General features: G+C 42.6%; 1 protein-coding gene across 1 annotated transcript; it reads left to right on the top strand.

Moving 5' to 3' along the window:
- Positions 1-2,852: 2,852 nt before the first annotated feature.
- PPP1CC (protein phosphatase 1 catalytic subunit gamma) lies at positions 2,853-18,863 on the top strand. The gene is made up of 7 exons (XM_074606314.1): positions 2,853-3,152; positions 12,060-12,191; positions 13,444-13,674; positions 15,278-15,382; positions 16,393-16,616; positions 17,104-17,238; positions 17,670-18,863. The coding sequence occupies exons 1-7, from the start codon at positions 3,098-3,100 to the stop codon at positions 17,757-17,759; spliced, it is 972 nt and encodes a 323-aa protein (XP_074462415.1). The 5' UTR covers positions 2,853-3,097; the 3' UTR covers positions 17,760-18,863.
- Positions 18,864-21,964: the final 3,101 nt, after the last annotated feature.

The following is a 21,964-nucleotide window of genomic DNA, read 5'->3' as shown; positions in this document are numbered from 1 at the left end:
ATATGTGCGTATATATGCTGTATATACATATTCTACTATGCACACTCTATATGTATGTGTGTGCATGTTATTATGTGTATATATATGTACAGAACAATAATGAAAAACTCCTTATTTTGCTCGTGTATGTAGGTGGGTATTTTATATATAATATATGTATTTTTAAACACAGCCAGATTATGAGCAACCACACGATAAAGAGAAGTGGCATGCGCATGAGACAGTGAGGACAAATCAGTGGGGAAAGATATGTTACATGGAGGCTTCCAAGGAATGTTACCAAAGCAGTGATTTATTTGTGGAATTTCAGAGGGGGGGAGAAGGAAAAGACACAAAGGTCTCAGAGCTTCGAGAGAGCTAAACCGTACATACTCATGTATTTAGCAAACTAGAATGCAAATTGTAGACAAATAGAAAGAAGGGGGGGCCATATATGAACCATAAGCTTCAAAATTATGGAATGTTTCAAGCCTATGTGCAGGGTTTAAGGACAAAGGGATTTCCCTGATTGCTCCCCCTCTAGAAATAAATCATTGTTGTGAGCAACACCGGAGAACAAAATAGTTTCAGGATATTTATAACACCTTGGCTGGGTCCCTTTTCTAATCAGAGAAGCTGGTGTGGGGCGAGGCTTGTTATTTCCAGCAGAGAAAAGTTAGCTTATTAAAAAGATAATTTTGCAGTGGCTTAATATCTCTGGCGTGTCACAGAGTTTACTGCTGTTAAGTAAAGGTCCTTATTTTTTATGTAAATGCAAAAGGCCCTGTGCAAAAATATAGCCCGCTCTGAACAGGACACCAAGCACTGGCGGCTGCTGTCGAGACGGGGAGCTGTAGCAAAGCACGTTGGTTATTAAGGTGATGATGGAGGCTCAACAGATTTGCCTTTATCTGTCACTTCTTTCCCTTCCCTTTGGCTATGCCTGTTTTAAAGAGAATTGACAGTGCTGATGTGGTTCAGCAAGTGAGATACATTCTTTGCCCTGACGGGACTCTTTTGAAGGGCTGGATCCTTCCTTCCAGAAGTACAGTGTTCCCAGTGAATTCCCAAGTACATCTCCCTGGTCACACCCTGGAAGGTGCTGAGCTTTCCTCCTCCATGCTGTTTCCAAGAGCATTCACAGGAGTGAAAGGGACTCAGCACCCCACCAAAGATGCTCAGATCCTCGCAGGACTCATCCCTGGAGTAACAGGGGGGAACAGCTGATGGATGAGATGAGATAAGATGAAGAGACTTCCAGCAACGAAAACAAGGCCAGGAAGGTTCCTCTGGAAACATAAAACCGATTTCCCTTTTTAAATAATTCAGCTGAGTCCGAGAGAACAACTTTCCCTGCAGAATTAGAAAGGATTTGAAAGTGAAGGAAAGCATTCGGTGCAAAAGAGCCGGAGGGGGGGAGTCGCTCCCCAGGAAGGTGCAGGGCAGAAATAGATGTAAATCTGCAAAGGCTGTCACGTTGAAGTAAATCTGAAGTAACTCTATTGTCTTCAACGGGGTTACTTTGGGCTTACACCAGCATGACCGAGATTAGCATATCGGCTTGGGCGTGCTCATTACGATACGCGTTTGCTCAGGGAAGTGGAGCGTTGAAGCTGTGTTTTGCAACAGGCGCACCTGCGCTTTGGGTAGACTCTGCGTCCTCTTATCTCCTTCCTCCCGCCAGATCGAAGGTGTGCTGAGACTGCAAGTCCTTCACTTTATCGCCCTCACATACCCGAACTCTGCTCTGGCCCCACCAGGGTAATAAGCTGTTATGAATATTGTATAACTGTCGGCAGGAGGAATCCGGGATGCATAGTGGGAGCAATTCATACGGGGAAGGGAGAGGAGGAGGAGAGAGGTCGACAGAGCCACCCCTGCAAATTAAAGCACGAGTAAATAAAGCAATTAAAGAATATTTAATCACAGATGCAAGCTGAACAGCGGGAAAGGCCCGCACAGCCCATCTCCCTTGCAAATGCAAGCCAATTTACGGGCAGAACCTCATTTGCTTGTAGCCAAGCTGTAGCTACAGATAGAATAATAGCAGAAGTGTGAAATAAAATAGCAAGATGCTCTGGAAAGGGTAGGCTAATTTCTTCATCCGTAAGGATTTCAGAGCTGTACGTTTGTTACTTATTCGTGGGGGCAGAGACAGGATTTGCTCGGGAGCTAAAGGCCTTGCTCAGGCTGCAGAAACTCCAGAGAAGGAGCGGGGACAGGAGCTCACAGCCCAGCAGCGACCGCGCACTGGGGCACGCTCTGACCGAGCGTGGTGAGCACCGAGTGGCAGTCCATCGGTCTCCTGCGGGCCCATGTCGCACAGGCTGGGGCCTGCAGGGAGCTGGAAGGGGCCACCGCCTTCCCCTGGTCACCTCACAAGCAGCATGGCCCCACACGCCACACAGGCCTTCCTCCCCACAGGCCACAGCACCCTGCAAGGGAGGTTGCAGCTGCAGGTGTCATTTTGGTGTCATTCACCCTGTTTTAGGCCTGGGGAAGCAGCCATTACACAGAGGGGAAGCACACCCCTCATGCCCACTGCCTCACACCGAGCTGCCGCCTCACGGGTCGTGGCAACAGAGCCTCTGAGCGGGTCCTATGAGGAGGCAACACAGACAGAAGCCCGTCCCCAGCCACCGCCTCCCGCCATCGGCGGAAGCCAAACGGCCCGCTAGCCCAGCTCGCGGCCAGGTTTCAACGGACGGAGCCCGGGCCTTGTGACAGCTCCGACACCGGGAGGCGGCACCGCCGCACTATTTCACCTCCCGTGAGCGGAAGCATCCCGCGAGCGCGGGACGGAGGCAGTGAGTTCCCCGCCCCGCTCTTCCCGCCCGGCCTATAAAGGGTTTCCGGTGAGCCGCGTCGCGCTCGTAGTATCCGTGCGCCGGGCGAGCTCGATGAGGAGACGGCGGCCATTTTGTTCAGTGCTGGGTCTCTGCTGAGACCGGCGGTCGAGGGGGGGGCGGGGGGGGAAGAGAGAGAGGGAAGAAGGAGAGTGGGGAGGAGAGAAGGAAGGGGAAAAACGAGACAGAACGAGGAGAGAAGTCGGGCCGTTCAAGCAGCGAGCGGAGGGAGGGGAGCCGCGGGGAGGGGTCCGCCGGGCCACTGAGAGGCGATGGCGGATATAGACAAGCTCAACATCGACAGCATCATCCAACGGCTGCTGGAGGGTGAGGGTCCGGGAAGGCATGGGGCGGGTGGCCGTGGGGTGGGTGGCGGCCGGGCCGGTGCCCGGGAGCCCGTCCATGCGGCGCCTTCGTGGTCCCACCTCAGCCACCGCCGCGGGGGATGCACCGCGTCCTGCCCGCCCGGTGGGGTCGGGGGGGGACCAAAATGGAGGGGCGCCGAGGCGCTTTGTCTTCCTGGGGCTCGTCTCCGCCGTCGCCCCGGGCGGCTCTGGCCTTCAGCCCCAACTTGTCCCTCAGACCATGTGTTTCCGAGCCCTTCCTGGCCTCCGATCCCCTCTGAGCTCCCGGTGCGGCGTTGGGACCAGCCGGCTGCCCTCCTTCTCCTCCCCTGCAGCTCTAAGGAGATGCTTAATTTAGTGTTATTTTCGTAAGAAAGTGTTAAAAAAAACCCTGGGGTGTTGTCTTGCCTTCCACACGTGCACATGAGGTCTGTGCTTGGCTGGGTAGTCGTAGGGCTCTGGAAATAAGACCTAGCGTGTTTAAAGAGTCTGTTGAGGCAGCTTTTCAGAAAGTCGGGAGGAGACTTGCATGGCTTTCAGGATACCGTGGTTTTAGCTTTGATGGGCTGCTTGCATTAATGCTACTGTAGGACTTTGGCTCTTAATTCGTAACATATGGTGTCTTTTTAGGTGCGAATAAAGGGTTGGGTTTTGGCGTTTCAGACAGTTTGTGGAGGGGCTTATTGTCTTGTGTTGTCAGTGCTTTGGATTGAAGAGAGTTGCATGGGAGTTTCTAAATCAAAGGAGGACTTGAAAGTTGCAGGGGGTGTCTTCGGCATCATGCCTTCAGTTGCAGGGGTCGGGACTGGACTAGAATTATCGATTTATCTTTCTTAGGGCAAAAGGCTAAGAAGTAGTCAATGGCAAATTTTCTTGCAGGCATCAAGGAAAATCATAATTATTCAGAGAAGGAAGCTAGCCTGATCCAGCCTCATTTCACATATGTCAGGGTGGGCATCTCATCTGGACTTAGGCTTGAAGAGCTTGGTCGGGGATTTAACTTTTTTCCATTTGGCACAAAGTCATCTGAGATGTTGCTGAGAGAAATGGTGAAGAAATGTGTTCCAGCTATATTACACCCTTTCCTTCTTACGAGATTTTGCTTGTGTAATGACTTGGATAGCAAAAGGTCAGGCAGAGGAACGATACAGCTACTCCAGAAATGATTTGGAGTTAAAAATCCTGTAGATGTATTACGGGATTATTGAACTGGAATAAGTAAAAGTAAATAGGGCTTTTCCTCTGATCCGTTTTGGGTTTTGCCTGTTACGAATTTAAACTGCCCTGGTTTAAATTATTTAAAGGCTTCCCTTCATAAATTTAGACCACGATTTTCCTGAAACTCTAGTAGTACAATTTGTAGATGTCAGCTCCTGTATTCATACGTTTGGTGTCATATTAATGTATGCCCCGTTTTATTGCAGGTGTTAGTTACAATTCTTACTTGATTTCCCCTAGTGTAATTAGGGCAATTTTCTCAAAGTCTAAGTTCTTAATATCAAAGACATGGAATAAGATAATCCTGGAAAGATATTTGAATTATTTCTCTTGTTTAAAGTTTCAAAAAGTAGTAAGATGTACTCTGTCACTATGTTACATTCTTACCCAGCTTATATCTGTATTATACGTTTGGAGGAGATGGGAGTTCATAAATCAGACTTCAGAAAGCTTTCTGACAAGATCTCTTCAGAGATGGTTCATGCAACTAAAGATGTTACCTGAGGTTGCATCAGCTGCCAGAACTGAAATTAAATTTTTTCCTTTATTGACATTTCAGCTGGGATTTTGGATTCCTTGAGGCAATGATTGTCTTTTAAATATTTAAAACAATTACCAGTGTTAGTAACCTATGCTAGTGCTTTTTCGTTGCTTATTAAATGCCTATTATAAACATCTTTGCCAGACAGAGTAATGATTGACCTTTGTGGCATTCTGTCATTTTTATTTTTTTTTCCAGAAAGGGCAAAATGATATGTCATTTTAGCAAACATGCATTTTTGATTGAGTGCTAAATTGTGTGAATTACTGTGTAAATGCCATTCTCTTTGGAGAGACTCATCCTTTCCCTGAAATTACTACAGTCTGGCTACATAGGTGACTGGACTGAACTTCCAAGGTGGAGATCTGCATGGAGGGGAAAAAAATATCTGAAGTATGTGTAAGGATTCTCATCCTATTTAGATTTGGAGCAAAAAAAGAAATTATTTTTTGGTGTGGTTCTCGTAGAACAACTGCATAGTGTTAGTTATACAAAGTCTGGTGTGCCTGTACCAGAACTCTGTTTCAAGTGATAACCTTTTCAGACAAGGTTGCACACAGATTAAAATCATACTCAAGCATGAAAACACTGCAAAACCTGTTTTAATAATCAGATTACTCAAACTGAGTTGCCCAAATCTTTGTGCAAGCTTTGATTTTTAGAGAAATTTGTTATTTGATTACAGCTGTCTTTAAACTGTATACTTACATATTTTTGTAACAGTTAACTTCAGGTGATTTTGCTAGTAAAGTGCAAATGATGTAACAGGGGGCGTTATCCCCTTTTAAAGGTAATAAATGCAAGTATTAAGGAGATATGTGGCGAAATATTTCAAATCAGTGAGAAAATATGGTTAAGCAGGTATTTGTGTTTTATAATATGCCTTAGCATTGCACTGTTGGAAGGGACCAAGAGAGCTCTACGCCATTAGTGAATTTATTCTAATGGTTGAGGTGAAGTGGTTCAAGGGTGAATAATAAGTTACTCTTGCTTTTGTTCTTAATATAGGGCATTAATAATGTATTTGTGAGGGGGTTTTTACTTGCTTTCTGTATTGACTTCTCTGATCAAATTACATTATTCTTACTTGTCCCCCAGATGCTCTTCCACCCAGATTAGGCTAGTTAGCTGAAACTATTATTTTGAACTTTAAAAGGCCTGGAAGTACATATTCAGCTTCTCATTCTAAGGTAAATATTTGAAGAGTCTGTCTTGCTCCAAATGTTTATAGTACAGAGCCATTTGGCATTGAAATGTCAGGAAAAAAAGATCATTTTTCGGTAACATTATTCTCAGCCTTAGAAGGACTTACAGTGAAAACATTGAACATACTGATTTTTTTTTTGCTGTAATTGAATTTATATTTGTTACTTTCTTTACTACTGGGGTTTTGTTCTGCTAGGAACAATTTCATGAGTACAAGTTCTCTAATTTTGCCACTTTTAGTAACTGTACTAACAATAATTTTCACAAGAATAAGGCTTCTAAAGTATAGTAAATGACAGCATTGAAATATTTCGTAAGTGTCCCTGATAGTGGATAAAGGCTCAAATATTTATGGAACTAACTCACTTTACTGAGGAGTAAGAAGGGGCAAACCTGAGAGTGAATTACTCTCCTAGGAGGAGTATTGTAGGCACTAACTTCGTGGTTCTGAGCTTGCGGCTGAGCATGTCTGCTAAGCCAAAACTGCCAGTAGAAAAGAAGATGCTAGAAAAGCTCCCCGTAAGATGAAAAATCAGTGGCACGGTCATGGAAAGGGTTCCAGGAAATGGCAGCGTTCCTGCTCAGCACCAGGCAAAGAATGAGTGACAAATCCTGAGATTCCCTGGGTGTGAGCATGGCTTCCTTTCCGTGTCATGTCAGATGTTCTCCCTATAACTTAAGCAACTTATCCGTTTCCTTCATCTAGCACGTTGGCAGTTTTTCACAGATTAAGTAGGGTCTGGTTTGAAAATGGAGCTCATAGTAACATATCTAGAAAACAAGATTGAAATGTACTAGTCTTACCATGGTAATGATAAATAACAGGGTAAAATAACACAATTTCAACATACCTATGTGGAACCCAAGTTGAATTACATTTTTCAAAATCTTTTCTGTGCTGCAGCCTCTGCAAACGCTATTAACAGAAAACTAAGTAATGAATGGAGGCTACTTTGGATAAAGCCATGTGAGGCTAGAATGGTGGTAGCCATTCTGAAAGCTGAAATCCTGGTTAGTGCGCTAAAATCAGCAAAAAGACTCCAAATCCTCAAACTTTCCTGTTTGTACACCCACAGATTTCTATTCCCGGTAAAGCCTGTTGTATAGCTGTCAAGGAGATATTCTCTCTAATTTGCTTTAAATGGGGAAAGAGTTATTAAAAATAGTTGAGTCAAAGAGTATGGATAAACTAATGCTGACATTAGAGAAGACTATTTCTTGCAAATGCAGGGTTCGGATTTTTTTTTTTACATTTCCTGCTAAATACAGCAATGATGAGTCTGAAGGCTTGCTTTCTGTTTAGCTTCATATACTGAGATATGTCTGTGTCTGATTCTCACAGATGTTAATCTGAAATGTGGTTAGATTTCACTTGTTGATGAGTTGGGATACTACCATAAAGTTTTTAATAGACAAGCAGCACTTTTTGACCTCAGACCATATAATTTTCCATAGTTTGTGCAGCTTAATGTTAATTGTTTCCTGCTGTGTTGCAGCAGTTTCTAATAATGGGAAATAGTTCTCCATTTGGAAGATGAGGATTAGATTCCTATCACTGCGGTGGATCCAAATAAGTCGGTTAAATTCCGTGTCTGTTGCCCAGTCAGTGAAGTGGAGGAATTTGTCATCTCTGAGTATTAGTGATCAGCGTGAGTACCTGTTGCTATGAAGCTCTCTCCAGTGTGGAAGTATGTTACAGGATGAAAATTTTGCAGTCATGCAGAATCTTCTGTTTGATAGTGCTGTTGTGAACTTTTGTTGTACTAAAAAGTAGACTAAAACAACTTCTTTTTAGAGGCTTGGGCACTGAGGAGTTGCTTTTCAGTTTCAATTTTGAATTTGAAATGATCTGATCAAAGTTGGTAATGCCTGCAGTAAAGTAAAACCTTTTTTATATCAACCACTTTCAAGTTATTTATTCCCTTTGTGCCTATGGTGCAAAACTGAATGTGAAACTGTCATCAGGAACTGCTAAAAACAAGATTAAAAACAACCTGCAGTATTTCTGGAAATGTCTCTAGGACTGCAGACATCTGAATGTAAAATATGGTAAAACTGGGGGAATGTTTAATAAGCCAAAAAATGAACTGACCTGCTGATAGACTATTTTCTTTAAAACATTTTCTGTACAAGAACTTGATTCTAGCCACTTCACTTGACAGCAATTTCTGCCTCTTCTTTTAATGCAATATTGGAGGAAAATGAGGTGTTTGGATCACTGAAATTTCTAGTATTTTTTAATATTCTGCTATTTTTGGATCCATTCCTAAGTATCTGTCCCTTTCATATGAACCTTGAATGAGGTAATACCCAGTTCTGTAATAGCATAGGTAAAGGATTGTGTGGCACCAAACTGAGCATTGAGGAATGCTAGTGATGGGAAGTGGTATAGAAGCCTGTTGTACTGTACATGCATGTGGTCGTCTGATTGTTACGTTCTAGATCCCACAGTTCTTGACCCACTTACCCTTCGCAAAGAAATGTATAAAAGTTGTCCTGGGTGTCAGGTGGTGTTTTGACTCCTGGCAGCTGCAGCTAAGCTTTGTTCTAGCTCTGTTTGCTTGCACCAAAATGACAGGGGTGCCATGAAGTTCTTGCTCTTCCTTTTACTTCCTCCCCCCCGCCCCCGCTGGGCGGCTGTCGTACTGTGCTCACCTCTCTTAATAGTGCACCTTCATTTTAGAGTTGGTATCTGTTGTTGCTTTCCAGCAGTTTTCCTTCTTGACTTGGAAAGCAACGTTAATTTTCCTAGTTGGAACCGATGTTCAAGTCGGTATCTCTTCAGAGATCATACAGGCTCCAGGGAGGGATCATTTCTGTAGTCCTTTCCATCCAGTGGAGAGCTTATTTTTCCAAAACTTCTCATACTTGTGCAGTGGAGAAGATTTTACTTGTTAGAAGACTACCCAGACTGGACATTGAAATTCAAGCTCTCGAAAAATGATTTTTAAGAACAGGAGCATCTCTGCCTGAAAGAGGATAGGAATATATTACTGTCTGGAAATAGCACAGCAATATGTTGAGACAAGACATAAATAAAATATTATTTGAAATGGGCTGACTTTTTTCTTCACCTGATTAATCTTTAGCGTGTTCCACTGTCAGTTCCACACTGTCATTTCTGAGAGAGGCTATTTTTTATGCATTGAAAGAACAAATGTGCATGTACAGTACTATTGAGCTGCTCTTTTGACTTTATGACCAAGCTGCCAATTAGTATTGTACTGTGATCTCTACAAGCTGCCTTGTTTTTGTCCAAAGCAGAGAAAAGAAACTGTAAACACCACATATTTTTTCATAGGGTATTATTTTTGCCTTTCTTAGTGGACTAAGTAACTTGAAGACTCGGAGAAATCTTTTAAGAAGTCATTCAGACTGAGCATCCTGCATTTCCTTGCCAGCGCTTTCATTGTGGATGACAAAATCCTTGCACTAAAAATATAGATTCCTCAAACCAGCATGCACTTCTGCATACTTGATTCTTCTGAAGCCAAAAATATTTTTCCCAGCTTTTCAGGATATGTAGGTCAATGTTAGAAGAAATTGAACACTCTCCTTTCTTCTGTGCCAATTCCATGTTGGATGAAAGTGGTCAAAATGTCATTGGCAAGGCACCATGCTACAGAACTGAATCAAATTGTCCTATTCTTCTTTCATCCTTCTGGTATCTGTGATAGTGAATTTGTGAATTGCATCAGAGCATTATTTGATCTTGTCAGGGTTTTCTACAAGCAGATGACTAAGACTGCATGAAGATTATACTGGTTCAATGAAAGTATATTGGAGAAACATAGGAAATTTGTATCTGAAACAGTCAGTTTTCAGATTTTCATTTAATCCTCAGCAAAAACGAATGCATATGCTTTATTCATGAGCTTTAGTGACTCAGTGCATTACGTAGTCTGTATAATTTTTATGCTTCTTAATTTATGGATGTGAGATACAGAGTTTGGTTTTAGCAATTTCTAACCAGACCGTATCATGGAAAGTTAGATTATTTCTTTTGGCTTCTCAGAAAACTAAATGCAAGTATATTGTATTATCTCAAAAACAAAGTTGAATTGTAGGGGAAAATTTAACATTTATAATTCAGCCAGCTGATCACTTTATACTGTGAATTTCTGTTCTTTATTGCTTCTGGATATTTGGCATTTTGAGTAACTTGCTCATTGCTCAGGAGTGTTTGGAAAATTACTGTATGGATGAAAAGCTTCATGCCTGATAAACTGCAGTGACAAAGATTTAACTTTCATTTATATGCTTCATTACTTTGAATATTTTAATGGAAGACATGAAGTTTAGTGGTAATTCCCAGTGTTGCTGTGTAATGTCAGCTTTGAGTGATAATACATAGGCAGTGAATAATAAAGAAGCATGTATTGCTTGAAAGATAACATTATTAAAGCCGTGACTTTTGACCTACAATTAACTTAATGTCACTGTCGGTATACATTGTAATTTGAACTAAAGTTTAATTTTGAAGCTTGCTTGAGGAAAAGTCGTGTGGTTTAGGGTCTTGTCAGTGATTCTGTAGGGCAGCCTGTGCCACCATGACTAGGGTCTCCGGGAGTCAGTATGAAGGGTAGAATTGTTTTGGTTGTAACACTGTAAGTGCTGGTAGAGATTGTGTCCAATGACGCTTGATTTTATGGATGGGTATTATACAACCATTTTATTCTCGATCTAGATAAGATGCATGCTGACTGAGCAATGTTCTCTACTCTTGATCAGAGGCTTGTACAAAAGTAGGAAAGTTCTGTGCTAATGAGAAACTGTAATCCCTTTGGAAGACAACTGGTTTCGTTCTTACTTTTTCTAAAACATGCCCCCTGCCTGCCCCCCCGCCAGTGTTTTCCTACTGCAGTTCTCACTTCTTGATTTCATGTAGTGCAAGGCCCACAGTGACAGTACAGAGATTAGAGTCATCTGTACCTTCCAGATATCTCACTCTGAGGTTAAACAGTGTCAAGGGCATTAGACTGAAATGCTATCTAAAAGGTGATTTAGAAATTCAGGAAGGTAATATTGCATAGGTTCTTGTGTTTGAAAGGATGTGGAGCTTGTTGCTTGTGTTTTTTGGATGTAAAGACCAAGCCTTTTTGGATAAGAGCGTATATTCTTCAGTCTCAATACCATATGGGTTGCACGCAGTAGGTCACCTGACTAGGCAATGTTACCAGTGTAGTGATTTTGTTTCTGGAAGTGTTGTCAGGCTGTTTCCAGGCATCTGAGGCTAAAGTTCTGAGGTCTGAGGCTGGGAGGTAGATCTACTACTAGCTTGTCTTGCTGTACTCAAAGGCAATGATAAGAAGACAAGTTTTGTCATTGTGATCCAAAAATGTTTCTTTATGTATAGTTCTGACCTAATCATATGCTTGTTTTTCTTCCATGTTTGCTAACTGCAGTCTAGAATGGGGCAGTACAGTATTTATTGGTACTGTAGTCTTGTTTGTTTAGATACTGTCTTAGGCAAGGTTATATGGTAGTTTTCTGGAAGCTTGCACATATGAGCTATGATATTGATGATTAAATAGGAGACTTCTCTTTTCTCAAGTTCACACAGCTTTCCAGAGAACAAGTGTATAACTGCTTCACTTTAAAAAAATAAAATAATAATACATATATATAATCACATTGTCCAAGGTAGGTTTTATAATTAAATAGGACTAAACTGATGCTATTTAAAATGTGTCATTTAACGGGGGAAGTGTAGAGCCATGAGTTCTGTTAAATGAAAGTAACATACAACTGAAACAGAACACGCTACCCTTTCTCTGGTAACATGGCAGTGCAGTTTCACCTCAGCAGACTGATACTACCCTGTTATCTTCTCATTCTGTATTACAGTGGCATTTAGTCAGGCTCTTAAAATAACATTGGGGATGTTGTTGATTTTGATAACTGACTTCTGACTCCTCCTGACAGTGCGAGGATCAAAACCAGGCAAAAATGTTCAACTTCAAGAGAATGAAATTAGAGGACTGTGCTTGAAATCCAGAGAAATCTTTCTGAGTCAGCCTATTCTACTAGAACTTGAAGCTCCACTGAAAATATGTGGTGAGTACTGAGATTATGATTTGATGCCTGGGGGGACAGGGGTGCCAGGTAAATGCAGACCTTAAGCAGAGGACAAATGCCAGATGCTCCTGTCACTTATTAATAGTGGAACTAATAAACAAAGGGAAGATAAAACCCTGCTGCATGCTTAGGGTGGAGGAGTTGAGGAAAAGGTAAAAAACATAGGAATTGGAGTGGGGACCAAAATAATCCAAACACAAAAAGTAACTGGTCCAGTTTCACCAGGCCTCTTGGGAAGGAGATTCACATGAAGCTTTGGAAAGGAGTTTTTGTATCAATGAAATAATGTTTGTCCTAGTCATGACTAAACAAGGGGAAGCAAAGGAGAACTACAGTAGTTTATTGTAGCTGCTATTCAGAGTTGAACAGTGGTTTGACAATATTTTAAAATCCCTTCTGGAAACTTAGATTTCTGTACTGTTTCTGGGAATTACCTTCTAGTTTGGTTTCACTGTACTTGTACACAGTGGTGCTCATTTTGCACACACACATACACATGTAGTTATGCTAAAAGAATGAAGAATGTCAAAATAAAAGCCTCAATAAATGCACTTTAAAAAGCTTCCAGCAAACAGTATCTTATCGTACTCTAACATTGAGGATTTACTTCAAATTGAAGTAGCTTGTTCAGTATTTATAACATTGGTAGTCTAAAACCATGATTTAGTGTTCTGCTTGTCAGAAACAAATCCATGATTTAAATCAAGGACAGAAATGCCAGTTTCATTTTTGTACAACCTCACTGCTAGAATTTGAATTACTAGCTGTGTCAAGAATGCACCAGAGATAGTACAAAGGAAAGCAAGTTCCCCAGGTGGTCAGTTTTCCATCAGTATTAGTAATGTTGTGTGGAAATACCAACCATGAGGTAAAGGTTCCTGATCTCACAGCCATTACTAGTCAAGTAAAGGATTTAACTGGATGTCAGATTTTCATTTGAACATGCACTTGGTTTCTTGAAATCTTGATTTTGTTTTAGACGCGTATGAATATTTTTAAGTAGCTACATACTTCATCTTAGTGCAGTTAACCATTACGTTGCATAGGTGTCAAACTTCAGAATGTGATCATTTTATATAAGATAAACTGTAATTTTTAATTGTGTTGTGTGCAGTATCTAACTGCAAGCTTTTTTTTTTTCTGAAGTGTCATGTATTTGTTCTTTCTCTAGATTCAATCAAAGAATGTAGCAAAGAGTCACTTATATGTTGCTTCTGAATACTGTTTACAGGTGACATCCATGGACAGTACTATGACTTGCTTCGGCTCTTTGAATATGGAGGTTTTCCACCAGAAAGCAACTACCTGTTCCTTGGTGATTATGTTGACAGAGGAAAACAGTCTTTAGAAACAATTTGTCTTCTATTGGCCTACAAAATTAAATATCCAGAGAATTTTTTCCTCCTCAGAGGGAACCATGAATGTGCCAGCATCAATAGAATTTATGGGTTTTATGATGAATGTAAGTAGTAGTGATGATGTGTGCATCTTTGGTTTGGGAAGGCAGGGTAGGAGGTGCTAGTGTTGTGGTGTTAATGGTTCTTTCCTAACTTGCAGTTCCCTTTGGGCACTTCAGGGGGGCCCTTAGCCTGTTGTGCTAAGGGAAACGTGTCCTTTCCCTAATCCTATTGGAGTCCAGTCCTCACAGTACAAAGCAGCATGCAAGTGGGTAATTTTATTTATTGGCTGCTATGTTAACTAACAGTTCTCACCAGTACATATTGTTGAAGTTCTTAAGATACGGTCATCTAATGAGAGATGAGAGAATTTTACTTGATGTGCTCTACAAAAGTTCACCTCTGTTTCTTTCATGTGAGGGATGATGATGACACATGCTTGTGTTATAACTTAACATGGAGAATGGGCTGATCTTTACTGTGGTTATGTTAACGCTGCTTGCAGTCGGTAACTTTGTAATGTTAAAAAAAAGACTTTGCCCTTCTCTGGATGCAGTACTGCTGTGTTGTGTGCTAGTTTTGTCCAAAACCAATATTTCCTTTGCTAAATGGGGCAAAGCATGTGTGAAGCCTTCAGTGTGATGCATGCTTGGATTGAGCACCAGATACTTGCTCTTCCAGTAGGTGGCTTCAGCTGCAGAAGTTGTTACTTGAACCAGTGCGTCAGCCTTTTAATGAAGAAATGTGCTTATATGTATTTGGCATCACGAGCACTCCATTTGTACAAATGTTGCTATGCAGTTAACGTACCAGCTCTGTCACTGCAGAGTGCATTAAGGTCTATTGTGACAGAGACTGTATGTAGACATTACCCTGATATAACAAGTAATTTAGCTGTGAAGTAGAAGTGTATGTTCATGTTTCAAAAGATGTGACTTAATAAATCCAGGTAATGTAGAGGAGATTAAATTGTTAAACTAATTGTGCATTGAAGCATTCTCACAACTTGTGTTATGGGCCATACTTGGCTTGTAGCTTACAAGATGTACTTGCCATGTCTTGCTCTCCTTCGGTGAGGAAATAAAGATGGGTGGTATTTCAGAGTTGACTCCTCAGAGATTAATCACAGGCTTAGTCATATATCACAAATATGTTCAGGGTTCATATCTGTTGGAAGAGTCCCTGTGAAAGTAAAACTGTAGCAGTTTCATTTTTCAGTCCTGTTTCTTTGCGTAGAGAGACTTTAGGTGGCAAAGAACTAGCAGACGTTTCAAGAAAATGTGCTTTCCAAGAATTGCTCTCTTCCCCTGAAAAAAAAACCAGCAAATGGCAGGGTGTTCTGAAATGGATCAAATTCTCCAAGGGGTAATTTTCCAAAGCAAAGTTGGGACTGAAGAGTCTGGCTGTCAACAGTGGAATGTCGTTCTGTTGAACAGACTTGGGCTATCCTCAGAGCCGCTTCAGAGCACCCTGCCACACTGAAGGAGACCATTGCAACTTTCGTAGAAGCAATAAAGTGTATTAGTGGATATCAGAGAAGACAAATTGTGTGTAGGCTTTAATGCTAACTTGTTGCAAGTCTTAGTAAACTTAGGGCAGCCATATTAGGTTGGTTGTAGCTGTGTTAGAAAAGTATATTGACTGTTTTTTCTCCAAAATGTCTTCTAGGTAAGAGGAGATACAACATTAAGCTGTGGAAAACCTTCACAGACTGTTTTAACTGTTTACCAATTGCAGCTATTGTGGATGAGAAAATATTCTGCTGTCATGGGGGTAAGTAACAGTTCTGTAGTTGATATTTGAGAAACTGTAATACCCTAGTATCAGTCATGGCAATTTCATGTTTATGTTTCTGAAGCTTCAAAACTTCAGGGATTTTTCTCTGACTTGGGTCAAGTATAAGATAGGGTTGAGCTTGATTAGTGTCAGGTTTGTGAATCATTGAGCTGGTAGTTTTGTAACTTCAGATAAAATAATCTGCTTTCCCTTTTATACCAAAAGGCATATTTAATAGCATCTCCTTTTGAGTAAAAAATCCTTGTAGGTTTTTTTAGACTTACATGACTAGGAGTTTTACGAACATTCTGAAAATGTGCATTTTCATAGAATCATAGAATGGTTTGGGTTGAAAGGCACCTTTAAAGATCATTTAGTAGAATCCACACTGCCGTGGGCAGGGACATCTTTCACTAGATCAGGTTGCTCAAAGCCCCGTTCAACCTGGTGAGTTTGGAGTTCCATTTGTAGCAATTGGCTCTGTTATGCTATGTGATGCCGCTTCATGCAACTTTTCAAAGTAATAAAATACATATTGCACCTTAAATGCTTTATCACTTGCAAGTAATTACAGTTGCCCAGGGAGACGTATCAGTGAAAAATAGTATGGGGTCTGTTTGATGCTGTATTTCATCTTGCTAGGCCTGATCGTTAAAATAAACATATCCTGTGATTTCTAGTATTAATGCCTCTCTTACTTAGCAGCTCTTTTAACAGACATTTGCAAAATATTACAGTGAGATTATTGTAATCCTCTAAAATGTGGAAATAGCTTTGCTTATCTTGCTTCTAGTAAATCTTACAGAAAGTGACTTGTCTTCTGTTACAAAAGCTTTAAAACAAATGCTGGATTAAGAAAATGTCAGTTAACATTGCCACTGAATGACGTAAAATTGCAATGGTGAATCAGTTTGAATGCAAATTATTTTGGTCTTGAATTAATACCTCAGTCTTGCAGAGCAAAGTTGGACTAAAATGTGAACTGTCTGTGTCTTAACTCTGAACAGGTTTGTCACCAGACCTTCAGTCAATGGAACAAATAAGACGAATTATGCGCCCCACTGATGTACCAGATCAAGGTCTACTTTGTGATCTCTTGTGGTCTGACCCGGACAAGGATGTCTTAGGATGGGGTGAAAATGACAGAGGAGTGTCCTTCACTTTTGGTGCTGAAGTGGTTGCTAAGTTTCTCCATAAACATGATTTGGATCTCATATGTAGAGCTCATCAGGTATCTTAATTTTGTACATTAAACCATAGAATAATTCAGGTTCAGAGGGACCTGAGGTGGTCATCTGTTCCAACCCTACACACATGTACTCAACACAGGACAAACCGGTGTAAGCCTGACTGGCTGAGGGTCTTCTCCAGCCAAGTTTTAAATATATGCAAGGATTGAGGTTTCACTGGCTCTGAACAACTTGTCCCAATGTTTAACAACCCTTGTAATGAACATTTTTTCCCTTAACACACATAAACTGAGTCTCTGATTCCTGAACAAGATTGTCTTGAGCCTAGCAGAATCCTGGTTTTCTTATTGCTCATGGACTCTGTTGCTGAACTGGATCCTGCAGTGGTCTTCCTGTTGTGGTATAAAAGTTAGGAACTCGTGTTCCTTAGTTGTAGACAGTTTTTTAACTGCTGGTTCTGTTAAAGCTGCTTTACATCTTGGCAGAAAGAAGTTGTCCAGTCTAATATTTCTGCTTTTCTCTCTAAAGGTTGTTGAAGATGGATATGAGTTTTTTGCAAAAAGGCAATTGGTAACTCTCTTTTCTGCCCCAAATTACTGTGGAGAGTTTGATAATGCAGGTGCCATGATGAGTGTGGATGAAACTCTAATGTGCTCTTTTCAGGTATGGTATCTGAAGATTTTACCTCCTACGTAGTGCAGTCACACTTAAATTTGCTCTAATTTGAATTGATCCTTTACTGTTACAAAACCGTAATGCTTGTGTCAAATAGATCTTTACAGATACCACATGTAGACAGGGCTGTGCTTGCACTCATGTCTTCAAAAATGTGGTAAGCCCTTGCTGGTGTGAGTAGATGAACTGTTTTACCCTGCAATTAAATCATCCCAGCAAAGCTGTCAGCCTGTGTCCATTGCCACGGGCTCTCAGATCAGCTACTCTAAGTTCTGTTGTAGCTGTGAGTAGGAAACATTTATTTATTGGCACATTTATGACTTGTCCAGCTGACCTGTATAATGCCTTTACTAGTGAATTAATTGCTTGTTTGTAAGAAAGCTAAAACTTCTTGCTCAGTGACCGCACTATCTTTTCAGATTTTGAAACCGGCAGAGAAAAAGAAGCCCAATTCCAGCAGACCCGTAACGCCTCCCAGGGGTATGATCACAAAACAAGCAAAGAAATAGTCACTTTGGCGCTGCCTTGTTGGGACTTGTATTATAGTATATAACCTCCATTTTTAAAACTGTAATGTGTACTGTTCAGCTTGCTCAAAATAGATAATGTGTTTGTGGTTTTCCTTTTGATTTGATGAATGGCATTTGCTGGTTGTAACAGCGAATGAAAGACTTTTCTCCCAGGAAAAGAGTTTTAAACTTCCCTTTCGTTGGTGTTACAGCTGTACACTCCACAGCATCTTATCCTGTCATTATGGGTAATTGTACAACTGACTTTCTGAATCTGTACAATGAGTAGTGTAAATGCTTGTTTTTCTTCTTTAGGATCTAAAGAGGGCACTAGTGTGCTGTGAGAGTAGAAATTTGTTACTGTCAGAAATCACATACTGTTTATACAAACCACTGTGAACTTTTTTTACGTTAAATTTTGTTTTAAAGGGATTGCTTTTCTCTTAATGTCTTGTCATGTACACGTTAGTTTTATTGCTGTCAACATTAGAAATAACCTTCAACTTGCCAGCATCACTGGTATGATGTATATTTAATTCAGACACACATCCCCCTCCGTATACTTCAAATGACAATTAAAGCCATTATTTTAAGTGTTTGTGTCTTTCCTGAAGCCAAAGTTCGCTTAGAAAACTGTTCGTACATGACCCACCACGCAGAGTTGGCAGGGCTTTCCATTCACGCCTTCCTCCTGGAGACAAAAGGAAGTCCTGACTTGAAATAGCAAGTAGAAATGCTGTGCTGTTTATTCTATTCCTGGCAAAAGTAAACACATTTTTGTACAGTTTCCGTATGTTTGGATCAAGTGAACCGTTTTACAGGGGCATCGGTCCTGTGGCAGCCAGTGTCAGAAAGATGGGAGTTACGGAGATGGTTCTAGATCTGCCTGAATGGGCTCATGCGGTTTAGCCGAAGGACTTTGTTCTACAAAGAAACGTAGAAAATAGCTTGATAAGCCAACCAGAGGCGTTGATCTTGATCACCGGTTTATATAAATCTCTCACAGAATCTTGTTTTTTAAAAACTGTTAATCTTTTTTTGAACAGATAACAGTGTACAATACCATGTAGTGAAAATCACTTATTAAATGAAGAAATTGTTAAATCTTCTCAGTGTCAGTTTATCACAACATATACACTACTGCTATCAGAGGAGCTGACAGATAAATAAATTGTTCTGGAAACCCACAACTTCTTGGTTTGGATTTGTCTAAGCCGCAGGCACTGGAGGTACGTTTTTTAAACAGGAGTGTTGGATCCACACCTGCTTCTGGAGCTTTAATGCACATATTGCCCTTAAATACAGGCACCCTCCCACCAGAGGGGGTGGGCGCAGGCATGAAGCTACCAGAGCGCTCCATGCAGAGCTCTCAGGCAAGTCAGGACGCTGCAGTTCAGCGACAGAAGACGCCGGTATCTGAACTTCTGGTTTTCACAGCCCTGTGGTCAGGGCGGCAGCGGTTCCCAGAGGTACATGTGCGTGGGAGGACTCGCTCATCTACGCTCATGTTTATTGTTCCGTGTTTTGAGTGGGGTTTGCCTTGAGTACAAGTCCTGCTGTGTTGGGACCACGGACTTGAGAGGGTCCTGGCTGAGGAAAAGACAGATTTCCTCTGTTTTTTAATTAAAGAACTGTAAATTCTTGGTAAAGAAGGGAAATTGAGTAGACTTTACCACTGCTGTCTGTCCCGGTAGCAAGGCTTGGCGTACGCCACCTGAAGCGGATTCAGTTGGAGGTGATGGACGAGGTGTGATGCCAGCTCTGGGCAGTCGGCTCTCAGCCTTGGCCAGAGTGCCCCGTTGGTCCATATCCCTTCATCCGCTGCCTCCTCTCGCATGCCTTGTGGAACATACTGCGAGATTTTTAGTAGTCAAAGGAGGTGGGTTGTTCAGCCTGTTCCAGAACAGCTGCGGTGGTGGACGGCGGGTGCTTGGTGGAGTCTGGTTAGGAAGAAGGAGCTGCTGCCACTGAAGTCCCCAGCTCCCATAAACCACCAGCTCTGTTCTGGCGTCCCCCTTAGCGCATGAGTGTCCCTTCACTTCTGGAGCGAGCTGAACTTTTTTGACAAACGTACATCTTCTGGGCAGTCCCCAGCCATTGATTTGGGGGTTTCATGTATTTCTCTGACAAATCCAAGAACCTTTTTTCTACTCCGAAGGCTTTTTTTTTTCCCTTCCTCTAAAGCTAATTAATCAAACCACCTCTTGGCAAATTTTGATGAGCTCATTAGATAAGGTGTCAGAGATTGCCTGTTAAAGGCTTTCTCAAAAACTTAACTTTCACCCTTTAAATCACATTTGTGGGTTTTCTTCATAGCTCTATAATTTTTCTCCCTCCTTGTAGAACAGTAACCTGCGTGTCTTTTATTGATCGGGTGAATAATGGCGCACAGATGGAACCCATTTTTATTTGACTTGTATCTAGAGGAATGCATTGACCTGTCCCTGCCACCATGACTTCAACAACCATTCCGTGTGTCACCGTGTCACACCTTTTGCCTCCGTGACTTGTTTTTTCTCTCCTCGAATGCAGTTTTAGTGACACAGGCGCCTATTCTGGGCTGCGTGTTCTGCTTGGCTGCATTCCCCTGGGGTGGCTCATGTCCCCCCAGCTGCTCGGGGTGAAGGAAGTCCCACGGCACCGTGGTGGAGGTGGAAAGGTTCCTGCCGCGCCGTGGTGGCCGGAAGGAAAGACCTGCTGATCTCGCTACGGTTGGTGATCAGAGGTTCAGAGACGCATTTTATGCCCCTTTTTGCGGGTTTTTTGATCAGTGGAGGGAGAGAAGGAGCAGCAGCTGCCCTTTTCCTATTTTTTTTTCGTGATGAAACTTGTAGGAACATCTAGTTTGCATGCGGAATGGAGAGAGCAGCACATGAGCCTCCTGAGGCCCTTCTCTCTGCAGCCCCACTGCCTTTTCCTGCTGCCCCGAAGCTCCGCAGAAGCCCTGAAGGGCAAACCAGCAGGGAGGGTCCCAGGCCTTGCTGGAGATCTCCACAGGAGATCTTTTGCCTGAGTCCAACGTCACTGTGTTACTCTGGAGAAGCGCGGTAAGATCTGAGGCACTATTTGTCGATTCGGATGTTACTCTAGAGAACGGAGTCTCTGAAACGAGGCGAGGCCCCTTTCGCGTCTGGCCGTGGGAAGGCTGTTTTTCAGCACAGGCATCTCTGGCGGTTCCTGGTTTGCTTTAGGATGTGTCAGCGCCATCGTGGCTTTCAGTCCCGAGTTGTTGGGTGAAGCTGCGCTACTTAAAAGCCATCAACAAGGCATTAGCTTCGCCTGCAGTGTAAGGCGTGATCCCTAACGGCGCTCAGGCCTCCGCGGGAGGACACAGGCGTTCGGACACACGAGCCCCGATGTGTACCGTGTGCTTCAGACCCGAGTTTAAACTCTGACCGACAGGAATTGTTGAATGAGAGCTGGACCGGGCAGCACCTGGGCCGTGGAGGGGGCGAGGGGCCGATGGGGGGTGCGGGAGGTGGGCTGAGCTACCCGTGCGCTGCCCCGGCGGTGCCACCTACAGCGGTTCTTACTCAAAGTTGTGGCTTGCGAGGTATGACACAAAGCGCGCTCTCCTTGGGGATTTTGGGCAGCTGGTGAGTTGCCGAGGTCGCGCTGTTTCCAAGCAGTCGGGGTTTTCTACCCTTCCTGCTTCTACTGAAAGAGGGGCTCGAGCCTTGGGGGTCTCTGTGCTCGACCACATCTTTCTGGTCTCTTGTTTTCGTGGGCGTTTGACTTGGCTTGTCAAAAAGCATGCTGTTACTGTAAAAAAAAAAAAGGGGTCGAAATGGGGAGTTTAACCCACCATCAGGCTGGGAAGAGGTTTAAGGTGAGGCCCCGGGGAGAGGCAGCTGAGCTCCCCCTGCCCCAGTCCTGTAACGCTGGATTTGCCCTTAAATCGCGTCCGGCACCAGCCTGGTCCTCACCAAGAGCTTCATGGCTCTTTGGAGCTCTGCGTGCGTGTGCTGATTATTGGGATTTTATTTAAATTCTGGGGATGAGGCTTCGTTCACATTTGTGATCACCCCAGCAGCTGTGCTCAGGGCCAGGTGAGCCCACTGGGTACGAAGAAGACTCAGCTCATGGAGAAGCAGAACCGGCCTGTTTTCTCCTTAAAACCCACACTCCTTACTGAAAAGGGGGTTGGGTCTGTTGAGCGCTCAGGAGAAGACTTGCCATCTGCAGTGCTAGTCCTGAGCTGGCGC

The sequence above is a fragment of the Larus michahellis genome, chromosome 13 (assembly GCF_964199755.1).
Source record: "Larus michahellis chromosome 13, bLarMic1.1, whole genome shotgun sequence".
NCBI lineage: Eukaryota > Metazoa > Chordata > Aves > Charadriiformes > Laridae > Larus > Larus michahellis.
Note: the sequence above shows the minus strand (reverse complement) of the source record. Positions and strands in the feature narration are given on the sequence as shown.